The following is a 22,564-nucleotide window of genomic DNA, read 5'->3' as shown; positions in this document are numbered from 1 at the left end:
GCTAGTCCTAAAGGTTCATCCAAGTAAGTAAGATCCCTATTTCTTCTCTAGGGTGGTAGACTCCATTGTTGAGTCTAGTTAGGTGCTCACCCGTCAAGCCGTGGGTAGGATGTTGGATTTTTTGTATGGTTTTGCTCATATTTGTGCTTGAACGTGTGCTTAGGTTGTTCACGCCTAAAATAGGGTCGAAGTTAGCTTGGGTTGAGTTTTATTCAAGGCGAGGTTGCTTAAGGCCACAAGGCCTTAGATCGGCATTCAAGCATGCCAGTTCTAAGTCTCATTCGGTGTGGGGATCGCCCAAGGCCGCAAGCTTTTAAATCAACATTGAGGCATGCTAGTTCTAAGTCTTGATCGGTACGGAGATCACCCAAGCCCACGAGGTTGTGATAAGGCACTAAAGCATGCCAATTTTATGCCTTGGTTGGTGTGGGACTTTGTGCTTGGCATTTGAATCAAGCCATAACCTAAGGGTCATTCACGGCATGAAGTGTGTTTACGTTGGGTTGAAGTAGAGGTCCGTTGAGCTTAGGATTTGCATGAAGGCGAGGTATACCTAAGCCTCAGGTCTTGGATCGGCATTGAGGTGTGCGCCATTTCTGAGCCTTGTTTAGTGCGGGGATCAAAGTTATGTGTTCGGCTCAAGTTATGGACTAAGGGTCATTCTCGACATGTTGTATAGTGCAATATTAGGATTCATGGCGTACACATATGAATGAGCACGCCTTCGAGTGAGGTATGAGTCAGCTAAGAAGAAAAAATAAGAATCGGTTTGTGTGATGCACTTGTGTGTGCACATAAAGAGAAAAAAGCACTCGTCACCACACAACGTTGGCAATAATACTTCGTTCATTGAACGGGATGCTTCGGTTGAGTCGAGATACCCTGGTTGAGCCATAATGCTTGGGTTTTGAACCCGGAAGTCTCGGGAAACTAGCCCTGAGAAGCCTCGGTTGAGCCGAGATGTCTTAATTGAGCCAGGAAGCCCAGCAAGAAGCTAGAAGCCCTAGTGAAGCCAAGAGGGCTTGGTTGAGCCAGGAAGACACTAAATGAATTTACATGAATGCTAATTATGCATAAGCATAATATGTTGATGTATTCATTGTTAAGCTGAAGGTAAGCATGTATTGAAGTATGTTCTTATGAATATTTGCATGTATTCGAGATGTAGCAATAAGTTTGCTATTGATCTGCCATTGACACTGTTTGCTAGTATTGTACTTGCTAGGCTTCGATGATGAGATGTTTTTTTAGTAGAGAACTCGGAATTTTACTTACTAAGTTTCCCCAAAACTCACTCATTTAGCTTTCCCTTACTAGATTGTCTTAGAAGCAATACGGCGGAGTGTACCCTAGTGACTCGAGTGTGTCTTGTTTAGCTCGGACATCCTTTTGTTTGAGCAAGTCATACATAGTACTCCAATCCACTATTGACTTTCAACCACTTGTGAGCATCACTAGGGCAGTATCAACATTCGAACATGCCCGACATCAATGCTTTCGGAACCATTTTGGAATCAAGTTGGATTAATAATTGCTATCGATTTGATCGATTCAACTTGTGATCCTTTTGTTTTTGTTTTTGGCTAAAATGCATTTGTCGACTAGCCGGATTGTAGAAAACATTGCCTATTAGACAAGTTTTCTTCATATCTGATTTGCTTTTGGAAATATTGTGAGCATTGATCCTCATTACCTTTCCTCTTCACATTCCCAGTGAATAATCTTGAACATTCTACTCTCATCGCCAAGACGACATTTCGTTTTTGGCTATTTTAAACACCAAGTGGCCTTCCAACTTTCCCTCCTCACCCGCTTTCAATGGAAGCCAGAGAAGAAGTTCACCTCCTTCAACTGGCGGCGGCGGCGGCACCGACCTCTCCAGCTCACGAAGCCCTTCTCAGAGCAGGCCCTCGCCTCCGCCTCCTCCGACAAGCTCACGCCCACGTCGTCGTCTCCGGATCACACCGCTCTCTATCCCTCCTCACCAAGCTCGTCAACCTCGCCTGCGCCGCCGGCGCGATTGGCTACGCGCGCCGGGTTTTCGTCACCGTGCCTGGGCCCGACTCGTTCCTCTTCAATTCCCTCATCAAGTCCTGCTCCAAGTTTGGCTTCTCCCGTGATGCGGTCGCGTTCTATCGCTGCTCGCTGCTCGCAGGCATTCCCCCCAGTAATTACACTTTCACGTCCGTTATTAAGGCTTGCGCGGACTTGTCGGCTTCGAGGCTCGGTAGAGGCGTCCATGTCCATGCTTTGGCTTGTGGGTTTGGGTTGGATCCTTATGTTCAATCGGCTTTAGTCACTTTTTATGCGAAGTCGGGTCATTTGAATGTTGCCCGTCAGGTGTTCGATAAAATGGGGGAGAGAACAGTTGTTACATGGAATTCGATGATTTCTGTGTACGAGCAGAATGGGTCTGCTAAGGAGGCAATTGAATTGTTTGATCGTATGAGGGAATCTGGTATTGAGCCAGATTCGACTACGTTTGTGGGCGTTTTGGCTGCTTGTGCACAGTTGGGAGCATTGAGTTTGGGGAGTTGGGTGCATGAGTTTGTTATTGATAATGGGTTTGATTTGAATGTTGTGTTAGGCACTTCACTAATCAATATGTATGCTAGGTGTGGAAATGTTACCAAGTCGAGGGAAGTTTTTGATTCAATGAGGGAAAGAAATGTTATTGCATGGACAGCTATGATATCAGCATATGCAACGAATGGCTATGGAAACCAAGCAGTCGAACTATTTGACCAAATGCGACTTCAAGGCCCATGGCCTAACAAAATCACTTTCGTGGCAGTTCTCTCTGCATGTGCTCATGCCGGGCTAGTTGACTTGGGGCGTCATGCATTTGCAAGCATGAAGGAAGAATATGATGTAGAGCCAGGACTAGAACACTATGTATGCATGGTTGATATGCTTGGGCGAGCAGGATTTCTTGATGAGGCTTATGAGTTTATTGAAAAAAAAATTCCTATGGAGCCTCCACCGGCCGTGTGGACTGCTATGCTTGGGGCTTGCAAGATGCATAAGAATTTTGACTTGGGAGTAAGAGTTGCTGAACATCTCTTAGATAGCGAACCCGATAATCCAGGCCATTATGTCATGCTTTCTAACATATATGCCTTGGCTGGTCAAAGTGACAGAGTGCAAAGAGTTAGAAACATGATGATACAGAGAGGGCTGAAGAAGCAAGTTGGTTATAGCATTACAGAAGTTGATGGAAAGACATATATGTTTAGCATGGGCGACAAGTCTCATCCTGAAACAAATATTATATATGAGTATTTGGATGAGTTGATGTTGAGATGTACCCAGGCTGGTTATGTACCATTGACTGATTCATTGATGCATGAGTTAGAAGGGGAGGAAAGGGAATATGCACTTAGGTTTCATAGTGAGAAGCTTGCTGTGGCATTTGGACTACTCAAAACTAGCCATGGCATGACCGTCACGGTTGTGAAAAATCTACGTATGTGTGAAGACTGTCACTTAGCATTTAAGTACATTTCAGTTGTTGCCAACAGGGAAATTGTTGTTAGAGACAAGCTCCGGTTTCACCATTTTAAGGATGGGTCATGTTCATGTTTAGAATTCTGGTGATGTGGTCTACACGGAAGCTGGGTGTCATTTGATTCCTGTGACTTCTTGTGGTATGGTGAAAATCCACCTTTGAGGGTGTACAGATGCTGAATGAAGGAATAATCTTCACATAATTGGCAATTGAGAGAGAGGTTTGCCCTTGCTATCTTGCTGAATACTCCTAAATGGTTGTTACACTCAACTTGGTTATAATTTAATTTTAGACTTCTTCCAAAGAGAGATGTGAAGACGGGGCTGTTATATTGGTGATATGTATAACTATTCTGAAGCAAGAACATCCCACGCTGAAAATTGATGGATACATCGAAGAAGGTCCCTCTCGTTAGGCATGGCCTCAGCTTTTTGACTGAAGAAAGCTGAGTCCAGGTTTCTGTGTTATCTGCATGAGTTTTCAAATAGTTAATCTGGTGCCCTCACTGGGACTAAGATTGCCTAAAGAACCAGCTCCATGTCAGACCTCTCTGAAATCTGCTGTCACGGTTTCTTTTTTTAGTCGAGGCATGCTCAACCATATAGGATAGCCAAGCAGAATTCAAGATCACATATGAATGAAATGAATGAGAATTACATGCAATGAGACTCAAGTAAAAAGAGATCACTTTATAAGTGATTGAGTGCTGCGAATGCTTTCTGCTTCGCGACTTTGTTTTTTGAGTTGACATGGCTGGCTGCATCTTCTCATGCACATTACTTGCTTGAAACCTCTGGGGAAGCATGCAACAGCCTCCAAACCACTGCTGCAGATAAATGGGGAGGACGAACAGAAAACCAACACAAGGGGCAATGATATCCCAAATAGTGCAGGAGATATTCACCGTGGTGCAGTAGCATGTACACTAAGTCAAGGTGTCCAGTGTAATATGGGCTTCATAAAGACGGCAAGCGCGGGGCAGTGAACACACTGTAATGATGCCGATGTGAAAGGAAGGAAACAGAACCTTCTCCGCTGAGTTAACGTCAAGCAGTACCTGGCATAGCAGAAAACCGTCCAGGATCAGACTCGACATGGAGTTTCAGGAAACAAGATAATTGTGACTTCTCAAAAGACGCTCCTCATGAACAAGTCGAACCTGTACTTAAGATAAGTTGCCATACTTTCATACGCTTCACAAGCTTTGGTGTGATGCATTGAAGACCTAGACAACCTTTAAAAAAAAAAAAAAAAAAAAAAAAAAATCCAAAGCAACTATCAAGTGAATGGCTGCTTTTTAGAGTGCTATAGCTAGGCCCGTCAAACGGACAGGTCGGGTAGGGCTGAAAATGATCCGACTCAATTTGACTTATTTGTTTTGATCCCTTTTCAGATGAAATGTAAATTTAGCGATGCATATTTGATCTGGCCTGCGCCAGACTAGGGATCCTTTTTGTTTAGGCGATTTTTCTTATTAATTTGTCACCTTTAAATAATGAATGGTTCTATAGATCAGCTTGTCAAGTTTGTCAGGGAGCTTGGCGGTCAAGTTATGGACAAGAGTGCGAAGGTAGTGGTGAAAGTTCGGCTTGGGCCATACGTTAATCATGAAGTGGGTTCCGGCTTAAGTTGGATTAAATGTAGACGGATTCCAAGCCACCCATAAATTTTGAAATATGAAGCCATCTTTTACCTTTCGTGAAATGTCAGCATGAAGGGGAACTTCAAGCAATAATGGATTGGGGTTGAGGTCAAGCCCATAATGGCGCAGCTTGAGTCCAAAACCCAGTGGACCCTGTCTCGTCCACAAGTAGGTTGAGCAACCATCTCATCTCAACTAGGTTGGAGCCCAAGGCCTTCTCATGTGAATTCGGACAAGGGGTGAGTGGTTCCTGGTTGTTCCTATTACTGGGGACCAGACCGAACCATTGTCATACCTCATCCAAATACTTTTGAACAAATCCTGAACCAACAAGTCTAATGAAGGCAGCAGTTGTACGATTAGCAACAGCCTTGGCTAGCATAGTTTTGCCTGTCCGTGGCGGACCATAGAGCAGCACACCTTGCGGGGGATGAATACCGATTTGTTTGTATAGTTCATGATGAGTAAGGGGCAATTCCACTGCTTCACGAGTCTCTTGCTTCTAAATGTCGCATCCTCCAATATCCTGCAAAAAAATTTCTCGTAAGGGGGGAAAAGCACTCGGTGGTGTATGTATCAATCTACTAGAGATTTGGTAAAATGCATCTATAGCACTGCTAAACTCGCAGCTAAACCAAAAGTCATATAGCTACTATAACAAGGTGATTTGAAACAATTTGGCAAGTAACGTACTGGTTAGTCGGAGTTTCGGCTGCTTGTGCGCAGTTTGGAGCATTGAGTTTGGGGAGTTGGGTGCATGGGTATATTATGGAAAAATGGGGTTGATATGACTATTGTGTTAGGCACTTCGTTAATCAATATGTATGCTAGGTGTGGAAATGTTACCAAGTCGAGGGAAGTTTTTGATTCGATGAGGGAAAGAAATGTTATTGCTTGGACAGCTATGATATTGGCATATTCGCCAAATGGATATGGAAACCGAGCAGTTGAACTATTTGACCAAACGCAACTCCGAGGCCCATGGCCTAACAAAATCACTTTCATGGTGGTTCTCTCTACATGTAACAAAAATATATTTGAAGCACTATGAGACATCAATTATTTATTTTCTTTTTGGGATTGTAGCAGTTATGTTATCTCTAACAAGTGCATAATTAGAACTCCCAAAGTGTAGGTATATTCACTAATTGCAGTCTTTATGCTAGTATTAATTGTTTCTAAAGTAGATAAATGTTGAATATCTTATATTCTTGATAGAGCATTATCAAGCTCATCATATCCGAGTGAGACATGATATATTCCGGTGGTTCGTCTATGACGGGAGGTGTTCAAGAGGCACCAGTTCACCCATGCCAGTATGGTGCCTCTAAAGAGGTGCAAATGATTGTCTCTTAAGGGAAGTTAAGATAACTTCCTCAAAATGCAGTCAAGAGACAACAACATTGTATGTAAAAAAGAACGTTCTTTTCCTCTTCACTAAAAAACACACAAATGATTCCATCATCACTTTAAGAAGACAATCGACATTAATACTATAGAATAAGAATATTTTCCTTGTGATTATATTTGAACTGTTGTGAAGTTGTAGATTCATCTCGCTGGTGATTTAACGTATAATCCTAATTAATTCCTTTTGTTGTGTATTGAAAGGTTAGTCGCTCCACTTTTATCCAATAGAAAAAGAAAAAGAAAAAGAAAGAAGGCTCAGATTACCATGGATGCTCATAGACCATGCATTTATTTATTGGAAAACACACAATTCCCCCCTCACAAAATAGCCATAATATCAAGTACTATGGCAGACAATTGATAAACGTCAGCATTACCCTTTGTCAAAGGTGGAACCATGCCTCCAATCCTTTTGTGTCACACGCTGCTTCGCTATTCATCATTTTAGACACATAAATATTCACCTCAGCGTAATGCTTCACCTTGTAAAGTGGGATTAGGTCTTTGTGTTCACCTAAGGTGTAAAAGTCCAATCAAAGCGAGAGTGCTTTGAGTAGGCGAGTTCCAATTTTTGCTTTTGTAGTTGCTTAATGTACTCAATTGTGCCTGTAAAGTTGGCTTGTAATAGCTTGATCCTAATCAACCCTAGTCCCTCGATATCCACCTCATGGCTCTTCGGGTATGACCCAAGAGACTTCACGCAGAAGTCGACGTTCAACTCTATGTCATTGACTGCAATCTTCTTGCAAGTGTCTTGAACGATATCGTTTGCGAATCAGACGTAGTAAAAAATCATGAGGAACTGGATCAATAATAGGGAAGAGATTGAGGGCTCGTTGGGCAACCGTCCAAACATTGAAAATTTCTATTTTTTTGTTCCTGAGAGTAGATTTGGAACAAAAATCCATTCGGTAAAATTTTTATTTCTGGGAATAATTTTTTTTTTCTCGGAAGTAGATTTGGAACAAAATTGAAAAATAGAAAAAAGTTGATTATGTGATATCCCGAATTTCTGGTTCTGTTTTCAATTGAATGAGTCGGGCTTTTCATCGATGCGCCTATAGCCTTTTTCTCTGAGTTGGCCACTCACGAGATAACTAGTCTATCTGGTGAAGCCATTAAGGGATTTTAACGCAACGACTTAAGAATTCGACCGGGAATCGACGCTCGATCGTGTTAATCGGCAAGAATCACTATGGCACAGTTAAAAATTGATTAGAGACCGGAAATAGGTCAATTCGACAAACCATATGATTAAGTGTGGGTGATTCCACATAATTGCAAAATTTTTGTCGATCGGCACTAAACCGATTTTTCTGTCGTTTTGGTACTTTGTGTCCGTATTTGAAATTTCGAGATTTTCACGACAACTGAGAGCCACCAATGAGTCGAAGATGTACAATGTGGCTCGAAAATAATTGACCACAAGTCAATTGCACTAAAAATTCCTAAAAGTTGCCTGGTAGGTTAGGTCACGCTAAAATCACGTCTGGTTGAAATTAACCGCGAATTTAAACCCGATTTCAGAAATTGAAAGTTTTGTCATGTCACAATTCATTTTAGGAACGTCAACTCATCCTCTGAAGATTTTTCTGCAAACCCGGGATTTTTGGCAAAAAGTTAAAGTAGGGCCGTTTTGGATCGGGAAATTTAAGGGACCGTTTTGGTGGCACTTTTGGCATTCAAGTTGGAGTATTTGGCAATGAAAAATGTGGAATGTGATGAGGGCATATTGACTGAATTTATAGGCTTTGATTTGAGCTCAATTGAGTAAGAATTGAATGGATTTGGATGGGGAATGTACAAAATTCGTAGGCCAAGGGGGGTGCAACAATTGGGCAGCCATCTTGGCTTGCTAAGGAAGCTTTGAGAGAGAGAAATGGGCTGTGGATGATAGCCAAGGTGGTTGGCGCAAGCAATGAGTGAATTGAGATAGAGTTGAGGACTTTTGAGGCCATTTGGTGGTTCTTTTTCAACAGCTTTCTTCTTCTTCTTCCCTTGGCTTCACTTTCTCCATCTTTGTGTGTTTTGTGAGCTTGAGAGAACAAGAGATTAGCCAGCTCCTTCCCCCTTCAACCAAGTCAGCCACTCGCCGAGCAAACCGAGTAGCGGCTGCTCGTCGCGCGCCAAGCCCGCACGCCCGTGCTTGTCGCTTGCACGTCCGCTCGTCCCTACGCCTCCAGCCGTTCGCCCCCTGTTGTCCCAAGCTCGCCCTGGTCGCCGTCGAAGTCGTCCAGCCATCGGAGCCATCGCCGTTGCCTCTGCTCGCCCGTAACTGCCCGCCTTGTCGTTTCTAACCCGTTTCAGCCATGAAGCCCCTTTGGTTCAGCCTTGGACAGAAGCAAAAGTTCTAGCAAGGGTTGAAACTTCATAGCCCATCTTAGGCCTCTTCTAGGCCTCATTTGGTGTTGCCGTGGGCTTGTGTTCCGCTCACCTCCGCGTTGCCGTCACCGTGAACTCATCGGCCCACAAAACCGGTGAATTTACTCACTAAATCTTACCTAGGAGGTTAATTATGCTTAAGGGTTGATTAGATTAGCCTTAAGATAGATTAGTTCTAATCTAGAATGGTTAGATTAGCCTTAGAATGGATTAGTGTTAATCTAATTAGTGAGATTATTACCTTTGAGGATGGATTAGTCTAATTCAGTAGACTTTCTTTAGTTTTGATTTCTGAACCCTCGCCGTTTGCCATTTTTGTATATCGAAATGGCTTGCGAATTTGAGGTCGATTCCTTCTTGAGAAATTTTTTACACATCTTCAGATATGACATATATTTTACTCAAGATTTTTATAGATTTAAATGTATGAGATTTCAGCTCCATCATTTGCAAACAGAATCTCGGACTGTGTTGGAATTTGTGACCTTTTGGGATTGTAGGGATTTTTATCAACTCTTATGGTTCGAATTTCAAAATGGTTTATTCACAAAAATTATTTTTCATATTTTATAATTTAACATAGTCAAATTTTAGATTAAATGAATAATTTTGGATCTCAAACCAAACTGATTTTGGAAAACGGATTTTCTGGAAAAGGACCCGATTTTTGTACTGGATTGAGCAATTTACTGGGACGAATGTAGAAAGATCTGGGTTAAGGTGTCTTTATAAAAATATTCTTTTATGTGTCATTTATAACATATTCAAATTTGGGAATTTTCCAAACTCTTTTGATTAGATTTCTAGATTTAAACTTGGAGATGCATGAGTGGACCATTTCTGCCGGTTAGGACCGGTAGTAGCTTTAGTGATTGTTCTTGATGCTATGCTTACTGAACCATGCCTACTTGGTGATGTGGTTGCTTTGTGATATGCTTAAAAGTTATACGTGATGAGGCACAAATGGTTGTGCCATGATTGTGGTTTATTGTTATTGCTTTACGTAGTAATTATTGAAAGAGGATGTGTTGGGTTAAGAAAATTGATGGGTTGTGAGCAGGTAAAGAACTAAGTACTACACGAGAATGAAACTTCATGTGGGCCACTTCTAGAGTCTTATATTATTGGTTATATATATGAATGGGTTGTGAGTAAGTAAAGGATTAAGTACTGCACGAGGACGAAACTCGTGTGAGTCACCTCTAGTGCCTTATACTATTACTTATTGTAATTAAGGGCTAAGTGTTATATGACGACTTGAGTCACATGAGAACTATCTCTAGAGCCTTGTAATATTGTTATGCATAGTGAAGAGCTAAGTGCTACACGATAGCGAGATTTCGTGTGAGTTACCTCTAGTGTCTTATATTATTGCTTATTGTGATCAATGGCTAAGTACTACATGATATCGAAACTTGTGTGAGTCACCTCTAGTGCCTTGTACTATTGTTATTTGTTATCAAGGGCTAAGTATTACATGATAGCGAGACTTCGTGGGGGTCACGTCTAGATCCTTGAGTCTGATATTGAGTTTGAGTTTTGAGTTGGGATGTTGAGTTTGAATTTAGAATTTGAATATTGAGAGTGAATATCGGGTGTGGATTGAACCACTGATATGAGTTACCCACGCCTAATTATAGGACGAAATTGTGTGACATGGAATGAGATATGTCATAACGATTTGGCCTTGTAATCGGAACTCCTGTGTTTGATTGGTTTGGTAGTGAGATGCTCCAATTGATTAGTGCATTGATTATCTGCATATTTTTATGAACTGTACTAACGTGCAGGAAGGAACTGAGGCGAGGGGAGTCTCATTAGCTATGTGTGTAGGCTGCCTCTAGGTGTATTATCTTCCTAATCGGGGTTTCGGGCGTAAACTTGCTAAGATTTATTTCTCACCCCGTCGTGGATTACCATTTTCAGGTCCCTAGTGTGAAGAACCCATAGCTTGAGAAGGAAGGGTCAGGAGCATGGGTGGCTTAGAGGTTTCTTGTTGAGATAGACCTCTTATACGTGAACCTTAGGGTTGGCCTTTGTGTGTAAATTATATTGCTTATAAAAGTGTGTTTGGTTTGAATTTGGTTGTCCTGCTTTTCTATCCCATGTTTGTTGTTGTCAAGGGATTAATTAATTCGCTTCCGCTTGTGCATTAAAATGAATGAGTCGGCGACGCGTCTTGGGAACGTCGTAATTTAGTTGACCACCGAGGGTTGTGCACGCGCTCAAGGTTCGGGATGTGATAGACCCGCCCGAAGTGGTTTCAGAGCTGGTCGATAGTTGGAGTGATAAGGTGCGATAGGTTATGGGATAATTAGTAGGAATAACTTCTATTTTATGCTGATGCATGTCAGTGATAGTTGTTTGGTAGATTGTGGGGGATCACTCGGCTTCTAATTCTGTGTGGAATTGGAAAGTAGATTTCTGTAAAGAACTTGTGTTATGAGTGATCAGGAGTAGAGGACTCCTAGAAAAAGAACCATTGGACTTGCTACTCGGGGTAGGACGCCGATAAGGGTCGGTACCCGAGAGCATCATGGTAGAGCACCGATTCAGGCTAACGCTAGTGGGGTAGCATCGCCTTCTGTTGGTGCTGGGGTAGCAGCTCTTGGTGATCCCAGGATCGAAGGGATCATGCAAGCGCTAGAGACGCTAGGAACTCTGATGGGGCAGCAGGCCCAAAATCAAGCCGTCGCCACTACCACCGCCATTATAGCTGCCGCTACTGCTGTCGTTGCCGTTGCTACTGAGGTTGCAACTGCCGCCGCACTTGCCGAAGTTCCAACTGGGAACATAGTTGTGGAGAGAGAGAGGTCAATGCATAAGCTCGTGGAGCAGTTCTTGAAGCTAAACCCGCTGAGGTTCACCGGTGCAAGAGATCCCGAGGCTGCAACACTTTGGATCCAAGGCCTAGAGAAAGCTTTTGCATTTCTAATGTGCACTGAGGAGGAAAATGTTGTCCTAGCAGTTTTCGAAAAGAGAAATGCTGACTTTTAGATTTATGATGACGTGACACTAAAGTTCTAAGGACGATTATGTGTATCAGACGGAGCATAACTTAAGGATGAGATTTTGTCAGAAGCTCATCGTAACAGTTACAACATTTGTCTAGGCAATATGAAGATGTATCAGAATTTACGTCAACCTATTCGCCTGAAGGAGAAATTCCAGTATCCTTTTAAGGATACTTGGGATATCGAGGAGAAATTTCAGTATCCTTTCGAGGATATTTGCAACTTAAAAATCCTTCATTATCATCGGTCTGAATTGCTTTCTGAGTTTTAGTGTATTTACATGCGTATAAATATATATTTATTCATGTTCGGGGTCGTCTAGGATTTTTTGGTGTAAATTAGCCATAATATTAAACAGTGACAATTGTTGTAATCTCCATTTAAGATATAATTGAGAGATTTTTTCACCGATATCGGGATATATTGTATGCTTATCCCAAAAGCTTAAACCATTTTATCACATTGCTCAAATGAGAAATGAATACCGTAGTTTATGCACACAATATGATTGTGCTTTGAAGATTGAAAGCCCATACGTCGATTCATCCACGAAGCTTCTTCATCAGATAGAGATAGTTCAACAATGGCTTCGAAAAGGTTCAACAGGACTTCCGGGAGACAGCAAGGATCCTCGAGCTCGGGTGGACATCCCCTTAAGGGAAGGAGAGAGGGGGGTGGACGAGATCGAATGGGAATGCTCGGAGAGAAAAACCTAGAAAGAAAGGGATGCAAAGGAAGAGGATGAGGTGTTGTTTTATGAGGGAAACTGAAAGATTGAAGAGGAAATGCAAAGTGGGGTTCGCTACTTTGACTGAACCGAACCGAACCGATAAAATCCAAACTAGTAAAAAGAAATTTGAATTTTACTATTATTTGAACTGAAAATCGAATCGCACTGAAAATACACGAAATTGCGGTTTGATTTTTTGGTTCGGTTCTGACACACCTATTTTCTATATCGGTACTTTCCTTTAAAAGACAACGGAAAATGGAAACGAGAGAATGAGAACGATCGAGTAGGACATTCTCGACATGTAGGGGAGAGGGAACCATGGGACTTTGTCTTGCTCATTGTGGTTCCAATCTATTTATATCGAGGGCTACAATTGGCCTTTCTACCTAAACCAAAGAAAAAAGAAAGGGGTAAGAGAGGGGGCGGTCACTAAAGGTTGGAGGCTAGCTCGAGAGGGTTTTTCTTCATCGAAAAATACTCAAATCGTAGTAGGCTTTCTTTTGGTTTCAAACTTGCAAAAAAATTTCAAGTATCTAAAGTTAAAACATTAGTTGTTAACAACCCTCCATTTTGCCTTTGTTGGCAATGCTTTAATGAAACTCTAGCAGCTGTCATGGCATGAGCAAATACTTCGCATCACAGATAGATGATGCTTGATATGCATCATTTGAAAAATACGAGTCTTTGAATCCTGAAAGCTAGCTAGTTAGGCTAGTCAACATATAATCATCTCTTGGAAATAAGATCCTTTTATATTAGTACTAAGGCTCATCCTCATTACGAATCATAGTGTTACGTGATATCTTTCCAATGACACCATAATCAAAATGATTTGGTGTTTTATAGACAAAGAAAACGATTCAAAGAGGAATGAAGAATTTGGAAATCAACATGGTCCTAAACTATTATGATTTAACTCAAGATCCAGCTTGAACGGGTTTGCGAGTTTGATGCAATGTTGATTCCTGGAAAAGGTTCATGGATTGAAAATCTGGAACCAATTAGGTTTGGTTTGGTTTCCAAGGTTTAGCATTTAACTCACCTGTTCTACATGAGATCCGAATCGACTTGGCTGAATCCAAAGTAAATTGGTCCGGAGTTGTTATTGATTTTATTTTATTTTTTAAGGAAGTATTGTAACCCGTCAACAACTTCAAAAAGTAAAGGGTCCACAAAGACATGCAATTGCACAAGGTCACACACCTAGCCTTGAGCCCAGATCCAATTTCTTTCTAATCAAATCAAAACTTACAATCACAAAATAAAAATCCCGGCGGTCTTGCCCTCTCTCTCTATTTGGTCTCGATCTCACAGTTAGGGCTCTTGCTGTTGTCTCGGGCGTGATCCAAGATAGATTGGTTCTTAAGATTACTAGTGACGAGATAAATTGTGAGTTAAAGTAAAATTTACACAGAAAAATTGCATCAAACAAATTAAAAAGGGGGCGGGGGTCAATTCTTGGTTCTATTTGAAAACATGTCGATACTACAGAAGTGCCGGTTCAAGTTTATTACATTGAAATTCATGAGTTATGGTATTTTTCATATATCAAGTGAAACCAGTATGCCGATCCTAGGTATCCATAAATCTCCTTGTATGAAGCTTCTCACTAAAAATGGCTCGGCCTCATATGGACTCTTGAGGATGTGGAAACCCGTCCAAGTCACCCTCCTCTCGTTGTTATGCCAGTGCTCGAGTTTAGATACTCTCCGTAAAATAGGGTCATGAGGAAATCACCGGTCCACTCGTTCCATCCCTGTGGGTCTATGAACTCGTCAATGTCTGTCTTTATTATCACCGTCCTTGAGTCTTCTTCCACGATTGTCCTAGGTAGGTCTTGATTGAGCGCTTGACCGGTGCCAAGTCAAGGGCGGGGGCAATCCGTGACATGTGTATTGAAATCCCTGTGTTACTCTCCTCCCTTTCTCGACCTTGAGCTGTCGCCATGTTGCCTTGTTGGTCCATTGGCCTCCTGATGAAGATGCTGCAATTCTAGAAGACGACGGTCAAGTCGCCAAAAATGAAGTTGATGGTCCCATAAACATGGCAGTCACGATAGAACTGCCGGTTGGAGTATGTATAAAGTGTATCTTGGTAAGCCTTGAAGCTACATTGGTAGAAGACGGATTGGTCTGAGCTAACCAAAAGTGCAACGGCTTGTTGCTTCTAGGGACTGGCTGTGTTCTCAAACGTCATGTCTCTTGCCCATAAGGCTTCTCCAGAGACAGCTGTATGAATTTTGAGAGATTAGTTCAAGAGTCAATATATTAATGAGCTACTAATTGACTAGTTTTAGCTTAATTTCTTACTGAATGTATGCTGCTAGTGATGACGGTTCGATCCATGCCATCACTGACGGACATGATATTCTTCATGTCATCTCCAATATGTACTTGCTCGTTGTAGACTCCTGCTTTCACATATATTACCACTCCTTTGGGCCACTTCGTACCCATTGTACTGAGCGTGACCATAGCCTCATTGATGATCTTGTGGGAGCAGGAATTGTCTTGGGCCACGATGAAGTCAACCTTTGAAGTTTTTGCATTCCATGATGCTAAAAGCTCGCTGTCTAAGTCTGGCACAAGCATTGGTGGTGCTCCTGTAAGCAAACAGGAGTAACAACCTCGCAATTTTAGTACAGAAATGAATTTATTGGACAAAATAAAAAGCTAAAAAAAATGATAATAAGACAAAGAAAGCAATGGACTGCCTCTTCTACCACCATCGTGGTCGTGGTCATGGTCAAGGGCTGTCATGCCCCAAACCCCGAGCGCGCACACATCCCTCAGCGGTAGAATAAAAATGAGACGTTCCAGGACGCGTCGCCGACCCATTCTTTTTATCTTTCAATTTAGCACATGCGGAAGCGAATTAAATACAACACCAAGTTAACAACCAAACTTTAGGGATAGTAAACACTCACAACAAAAGTTGCCGAAAACAATTTATTTATTTAACCATTGTTATCCCTAGGAAGTTTAATGACTCACAAGTCCTTACACTGACAACTTCCAACCAACCCTCCCAAAAACCTTCAGGGACTAGGGCAACCTAAACTTCACTAGCGACAAGGCTAGGCAAAAGTGTCGCATCTCACGCCCACCACATCCGTACTTAACAGATCTCCACGCTACAACCCTGAAAAAAGTTAGCCCACGATGGGGGTGAGATGAAATCTTAGCGAGTTTAAATCCTAAGCCTTGATTATGATGCAAATTTGCCTCGAATGCAGTCCGAAGCACACATCATACAAAACTCACATTGCCACGGCACATACCTACACGTTAGCTCATCACATATACTATTATCAATGCAGCAAACACAATTCAATAACCGGAACACATCATTTCAATCACATGAGTCCCAATTATAAGACGAAACCATTATGACACGTCCCATATTGTGTCTCACAATTTTGTCTCATAATCAGGCGCAACTATCACAACCACACAGACATGTTCCAATTCATACGACCCATCGGCCACAGCCAACTCAATAATCGGCAGTCATCTAGCGTAATCGAGCATCATCCCGCACCATCGGACATGGCATCGTCTAGAATCTCCGCCTAGATGGAATTCCACGCACGAGCTTCGTTCCGAAATTCATTCACGAACGGCATCATCTAGAACCCCCGCTTAGACGGCATTCCACACAGGAGCATCGTCTGCATCAGACGGGTTCACTTAGTGACCGCACAAGCACATACTTGGCCAAAAACACCTTGTTTTGCGTTCAAATACCTCGTTTTCAAATAATTAACTTGGCCATTTTTCTTTGTATTAAAAATCATCCTGGTAAAATAATCGTGTATGGTTACGCATTTAAATCGAACCATCAAACTTGGTATGCTCCTAATCCAAAACTCCAAGATTTTATATTGTACATAAAAATTGGCGTCCAAAAATCAACACCTAGCATTTTTCCATTTAAAAGCCCATAAAACCGAGTTTTCCACTAAAATTCAATAACTCCCATCAATATCACGCATAATGCCATCATATAGCGAAGAACACCAAATTCTTTTTCAAAAATCAACTTGGCAACTCTTTTTTTTTCTTTAAAGCTTTTGGAATTAAATTCGTACGAAGTCACGTATTTAAAATCAACCTGTTAAACTTTGCACGCATCTACCAAAAAACCTCATTGTTATATTGAACAAATAAAATCTAGCATCTGAATCCGACACCTCATTTATTTTCTATTTTCTTTTCCAACCACCATTTTTGAAAAAATCCTTAGTAACCCTTTTTTTTTTTTTTTGTTCAAAACGTTTAGAAATAAATTCGTATGTGCTCATGTACTCAAAATTAATCCGTCAAACTTTGCATGTACCTAGTTTGAAACATCATTGTTTTATTGAACAAATAAGTTTTTTACGTCCAAACTCGACACCTAATTGTTTTCTAATTAATTGCCCATAAGGTCAACTTTTGCAATAATAATAAAAAATCAACATAGATCAATCAATCTCATCATGTCACGTATAGGTTCTCAACATGGCCTACAAGTCAACCACATCACAAAACATACAATTTCCAGCAAGCAAAACATCGAGAACAATCACAAAACGACAACTAGCCCTAACCGGTAGAAATTGGTCCACTCATGCATCTACAGAATTAATTCTAGAAACCTAACCAAATGAGTTCAAAAATTCTCAAATTTGAATATGTTATAAATGACACTTAAAAGAACACTTTTTATGAGACACCTTGACCTAAATCTTTCTAGAATAAGAGCAGTAATTTGCCCAAACCGTTACCAAAACTGTGTCCGTGTCCGGAAATTATGTTTTCCAAAATCAGTTTGGTTTGAGGTTCAAAACTTGTCCGTTTGATCTAAAATTTGACTATGTTAAACTAAAAGATGTGATGAAAAACTTTTGTAAATAAACTCTTTCGAAAATCGAATTCTAAGAGTTGATAAAAATCCTTTCAACACCAAAAAGTCACGAGTTCCAGCACAACCCAAGATTCTAGATTTTGTTTTGATTGTAACGAAGTTGAAATCTCATTCTTGTAAATTCAAAAAATTTTGAGTAAACTATATGTCATATTTGAAGATTTCTAGAATATTTTTCAAGGAATCGATCTCAAAATCGTGAGGCATTTTAACCCACAAAAATCGCAAACAGCAAGGGTCTAGTAAACCGATTTACAAGGAAATCCATTAAATCAAGTAAAACTACCCTCATTAGTACTAATCTAACCAACTAAATTAACACTAATTTATCTTAAAGCTAATTAACACTAATTGAACCCTCTAAGCGCAATTAACAAGCTAATCAAGGATTATGGAGTTTATTCACTAGAATTCGACGGCGATGGGCTCACGGCGACGGCGACGCGACGGCGGCGAGAACCCAAGACTACCGTGTCTCGAACGGAGGTCAACGATGGTTGTTACGGCTAGGTGAAGCTCACGGCTTAGGGTTGAGGTTGCTGGCTCGACTGGATGTTGGTGAGACAAGCGGGCAAAGTAGTGGCTACGGCAGTGCGGTGCTGGACGTGAGGCGATGTTGGCTGGGCGGGCTGGGCTGCAATGGTGGAGGCTGTGGTTGGACGTTGGCTGTTGGCGTGAGATGGATGTGGTTGTGGAGTGATGATGTTGCTAGAGTGAGCTAGTGGTGGGGGTGGTGACATGAAGGGGTGGGCTGATGAAGATGATGTTGGTGTTGGTGGAAAATGGTGGTGTGTGGTAGCAAGGTGAAGTGGGGTTAGGCAGTTGGCGATGGAAGGGAAAAATGAAGGTTGTGGCTGCAAAATGAAGGGGAATGGGAACGTGAGGAGGACTGAGAGGAAAATGGACAAAAGGAACTTAGTAGAATGAGGGATGAGCGTGCGTGAATGGAGATGAGGGAAAGGGGAGAGAGAGAAATGGGAAGTCAAGAGGCTAGCCAATAGAAAACCTTGATAAAATATCTATGCACTCATGAGGAAAACCCAAAGTCTCCATGCCAATTAAGTCAATTGGCCATCCAATCCTAATTTAGCTCTTATTTCCCACAAATTACTCATTTTTGGGCAGCAAATAGTCATTTCCCCCCCTCCCATCCGAATTTCCTTTTTCTTTTTCTTTTTCCTTTTGTCCGAAATTGATTTTTCTGCAAAATTTCGGACTCGACGAAATTTTTTCGAAAAATAAGACAACATCCTAAGAATGAATCGTAACACACTCAAATGTCGATTCTCAAAAACGAATTTAATTTTATGGTTAAAATCGACCAAACATGATTTTAGTACAACCTAACCTATCGGATAGTTTTTAGAGATTTTAGTTTGTTTGATTCGTGGTCGATAATTTTCGATTCACGTTTGTGCATCTCCAACTCGTAGATGACTCTCGGTTATCATAAAAATCGCAAGATTTCAATTACATGTCCCTAGTGCACTATCGATAGAAAATTGAGTTATACCGTTCAACGTGAATATCGCAATCATGTGGAATCACCCGCAATTCAATTACATGTTTCCGTCGAATCGATTTATATCAAATCTCAACTCGATTATACGGTGTCATATTGACCATTGCTGATTATTATGGTCGAGCAATCGACTTCCGACCGAATTCTCTAGTTTGTCGCATTTCTATTCCTTAACGGCTTCACCTAATAGATTAGTTAACTCGTGAGTGCCCAACTCATAGTAAAATAACCATAAGTGTGACATCTTGAATTTTTCACTTCTCATTTCAATTAAATTAATTGGGCATTTCATCGACACGTCTAAAGGGTTGTTCTCAGAGCTGATCATTCGTAAGATAACTAAGACTATTTTGGGAAGTCATTAAGGAATTTTAATGTAATAGATTTGAGAATTCGACCAGGAATTGGCTATTTGACCATGCTCATCTTTAGAGGCCAATATGACACAGTTAAAAATTGATTAGAGATCAAAGATAGATCGGTTTGACTGAGATGTGTGGCTAAACGTGGGTGGCTCCACTAAATTGGAAAATTCTCGTCGACCGACACTAAACTGATTTTTCTATCGTTTTGGTACCTTGTGTCCATACTTGAATCCTTGATATTTTAAAGACAATCAAAAGTCGTCAATGTGTCGAGTAAGTTCATTGTGGCTCGAAAAAAAATCGATCACGGGTCATTCGTACTAAAAATTCTGAAAACTATCCAGTAGTCTAAATCATGTTAAAAACGTGCCAGGGTGAAATTAACCGCGAATTTGAATCCGATTTCAGAAAATTGAAAGTTTTGTTATGTCACGAGTCATTTTAGAAACGTCGACTCAGTCTCAGAACATTTTTCTGCAAACTGAGACTTTTTTGGAAAAAGTCGTCGTAAGGCCGTTTTTGTTCGAAAGTGTCGGGGACCGTTTTTGATCGCGCAATTGGGTCGCAAGTGGGATCAATTGGTGAAAAAATATCAATTTGATCAATGAAGTGTTGGTTGAATTTATAGAGGCTGATTTGTGTTGGTTTAAGGAGGATTAAGTGTCCAATTGAGAGGAAATCTTTCAAAATTCGTAACCCCCCACCACCTATGGCTTTTGGACCATTTCAAGGGTTCAAAAAGGAGCATTAATGGCTGATTTCCAGCCTAGGAAGGCAGCTGGTGGAGGAGATTAGTCAAGGGGACCAAGTTGATGAGGATTGAAGCTTGGTAGCCTTTTTGTCCCCTTATCTCTCCCTCTCTCTCCCTCAGCTGGCCGAACACCCTCCCTTCCCTCTTCATTACGCCATTCGGACTTCCAGCAGCCTAGTGAAGAGTCGCCGAAGCTAGCCCTCACCCCCGGATTGCACACTGCTACCGTTTGTTGTTTCCGCCCCACCTATGTGCCACGCACGCCTTTGCCTCACCGTGCGTCTCCGGTGTCTCACCCGCCTGTCCTGACGTCCCAGCTACTGTCCCGTGCCTTGTGGAGCTCAGCCAAAGCCGTTTAGTCGCCGTTTCGCTGCCGTGAACCCTGTCCGAGCCACTGAAGCCTCCGCCGGTCCATCGCCGGTCTTGCCTTGCCTAATCAGCCCTTGTTTCTCTTTGTTTCAGCCCAAAACAGAAGATGGAAGTGTGGGTTTCCAGCAGCGGTTTAAACCCGTTTTGGCTCGCTTCCCAACCCCGAAACCTAGGCCCGTTTTGGAGTTTGTTAAGCTCCTCCACGTCCCTGTCGTTTCGAACCGAGCGGTTTGTTAATCAAGTGAGTTTAACTCACTAATCCTTGCTTAGTAAGTTAATGACGTTTAAGGGTTGATTAGTTTAGACTAACATTGGTTTAGTGGATAATTTGAACGGTTTAGTGAATTAGTTAATTACCGATGCATGTTAGGTGGTTAGTTTTATATAATTAGCAAGTAAATGATTCTAATATTTATTTAATGAGTCTCAGAATTTTTCCAAGCCCTTTTCTAGCATATAATTAGGCTTTACGGGCCTAAGTATGCGTTTTTGGTATTTATTGGTATTATTTAATTAATTTCCGTAATTATTTAATTAATTAATTATTTTTCGAAAATTAGACCAGGATAGGCTGGTGACTGAAATTTTATGCTAATTGCGGTGGTGTGATCTGTTTATTTAATTGAGTTTTAATTTGTGCAGATTTTGTGTAATTTGTATTTTAGGAATTTATTCCTAAATTTATTTAATTTCAGTAATTAATTGGAAAATAACCGAGTGTCGGTTTACAATGCCAAAAATATCTTAGTGGACCATATAAAATGGTGGGATTTATGGAACGGAAATTATAGTATTTTGGCTAAGGCCGACCGTGTACCCACACACGTGTATTTTTATCGTGTATGATAAAAGTTTTTTTTTTTTATAACCCAAGGACCCCCGTAAACCGACAGCCGGCGGGCAAACCCTGGGGGAGCAACTGCGGGACCCACCACCACAGTACTCTAGGTAAGAATCCCTAACGACGCTTCTGGGATTCGAACTCCTCCCCTTCGTGAGTGGGAGAGAGCCCAAGCCAGCTGTGCCGCTGCGGGCGGTGGTAGAGTATGATAAAAGTTGAGAAATCACTTGTTAACTGGAATAGTATGTATATCAGCTTGATGACTCTATATGTCATTTTGGAGAAGGAATAGTATGCATATCAGCTCGATAACTCTATATGTCCTCTTGGAGAAGGAATAATATGCATATCAGCTCGATGGCTCTATATGTCATCTTGGAGAAGGAATAGTATACATATCAGCTCAATGACTCGATATGTCATCTTAGAGAAGGACTAATATACTATTTATTAGCCATGAGGCAAGCTACTATCTATTTTCAGCTTATAATAAATTGTATGCAAGGTGTTTAGACTTTATAGATAGTATTGATTGGGCCGACCGAGAGAAAGTCGTGATGACATGTAATCGACTAAGTCGATTGATCGATAGTTTGATCTGATTGATTAAATTGATTGGTTGATATGATTTGTGTATCTAGGAGATACACTAACTTGTAGGAAGGGAATAGAGGCAAAGGTAAAACCTTTGACTCGTGTTTGTGCTTAGGCAGCCTTAGGGCGTATTTTCTTCCTAATCAAGTCTTAGGGGGGTAGAACTTACTGAGACGTCGTTTCACTCCATTGTGGGATAACATTTCAGGTCCTTAAATGGCAGCTCGAATGTTTTTTTGGACGACCCAAGAGTGTTATAGAACAAGCATCTTATTTTCCGTTGCTTGGGAGCCCTAGAGGTTGAATCATGAACTGGTGAGGTCCACGGTTTGGTTTAATGCGGGTCTCACCCACAATGTGCCCCATTGATACCGATTGTGGTACCGCTATGCGCAAGATGGCCAGAGAGAGGGTCCTATTCCGGAATATGAGATTCCTTTGTACATCCTGGAGGCCGCTTTTGGGATGGGCACAGTTGATCCTCCTCAAGGTTCAATAATAGATGCAGTAGACCCGGCTCTTGCG

At 41.4% G+C, this 22,564-nt stretch overlaps 1 protein-coding gene and 1 pseudogene across 1 annotated transcript; one reads left to right on the top strand and one right to left on the bottom strand.

The window, feature by feature from the left end:
- Positions 1-1,721: 1,721 nt before the first annotated feature.
- On the top strand, positions 1,722-4,757 carry LOC120293303 (pentatricopeptide repeat-containing protein At2g33760-like). The gene has a single exon (XM_039312391.1). The coding sequence runs from the start codon at positions 1,819-1,821 to the stop codon at positions 3,595-3,597; it is 1,779 nt and encodes a 592-aa protein (XP_039168325.1). The 5' UTR covers positions 1,722-1,818; the 3' UTR covers positions 3,598-4,757.
- A 9,473-nt stretch (positions 4,758-14,230) lies between these two features.
- The window catches only part of LOC120293960, a 39,916-nt pseudogene continuing 31,582 nt past the window's right edge, over positions 14,231-22,564 (bottom strand).

Source organism: Eucalyptus grandis, chromosome 5, assembly GCF_016545825.1.
Source record: "Eucalyptus grandis isolate ANBG69807.140 chromosome 5, ASM1654582v1, whole genome shotgun sequence".
Lineage (NCBI taxonomy): Eukaryota > Viridiplantae > Streptophyta > Magnoliopsida > Myrtales > Myrtaceae > Eucalyptus > Eucalyptus grandis.
Note: the sequence above shows the minus strand (reverse complement) of the source record. Positions and strands in the feature narration are given on the sequence as shown.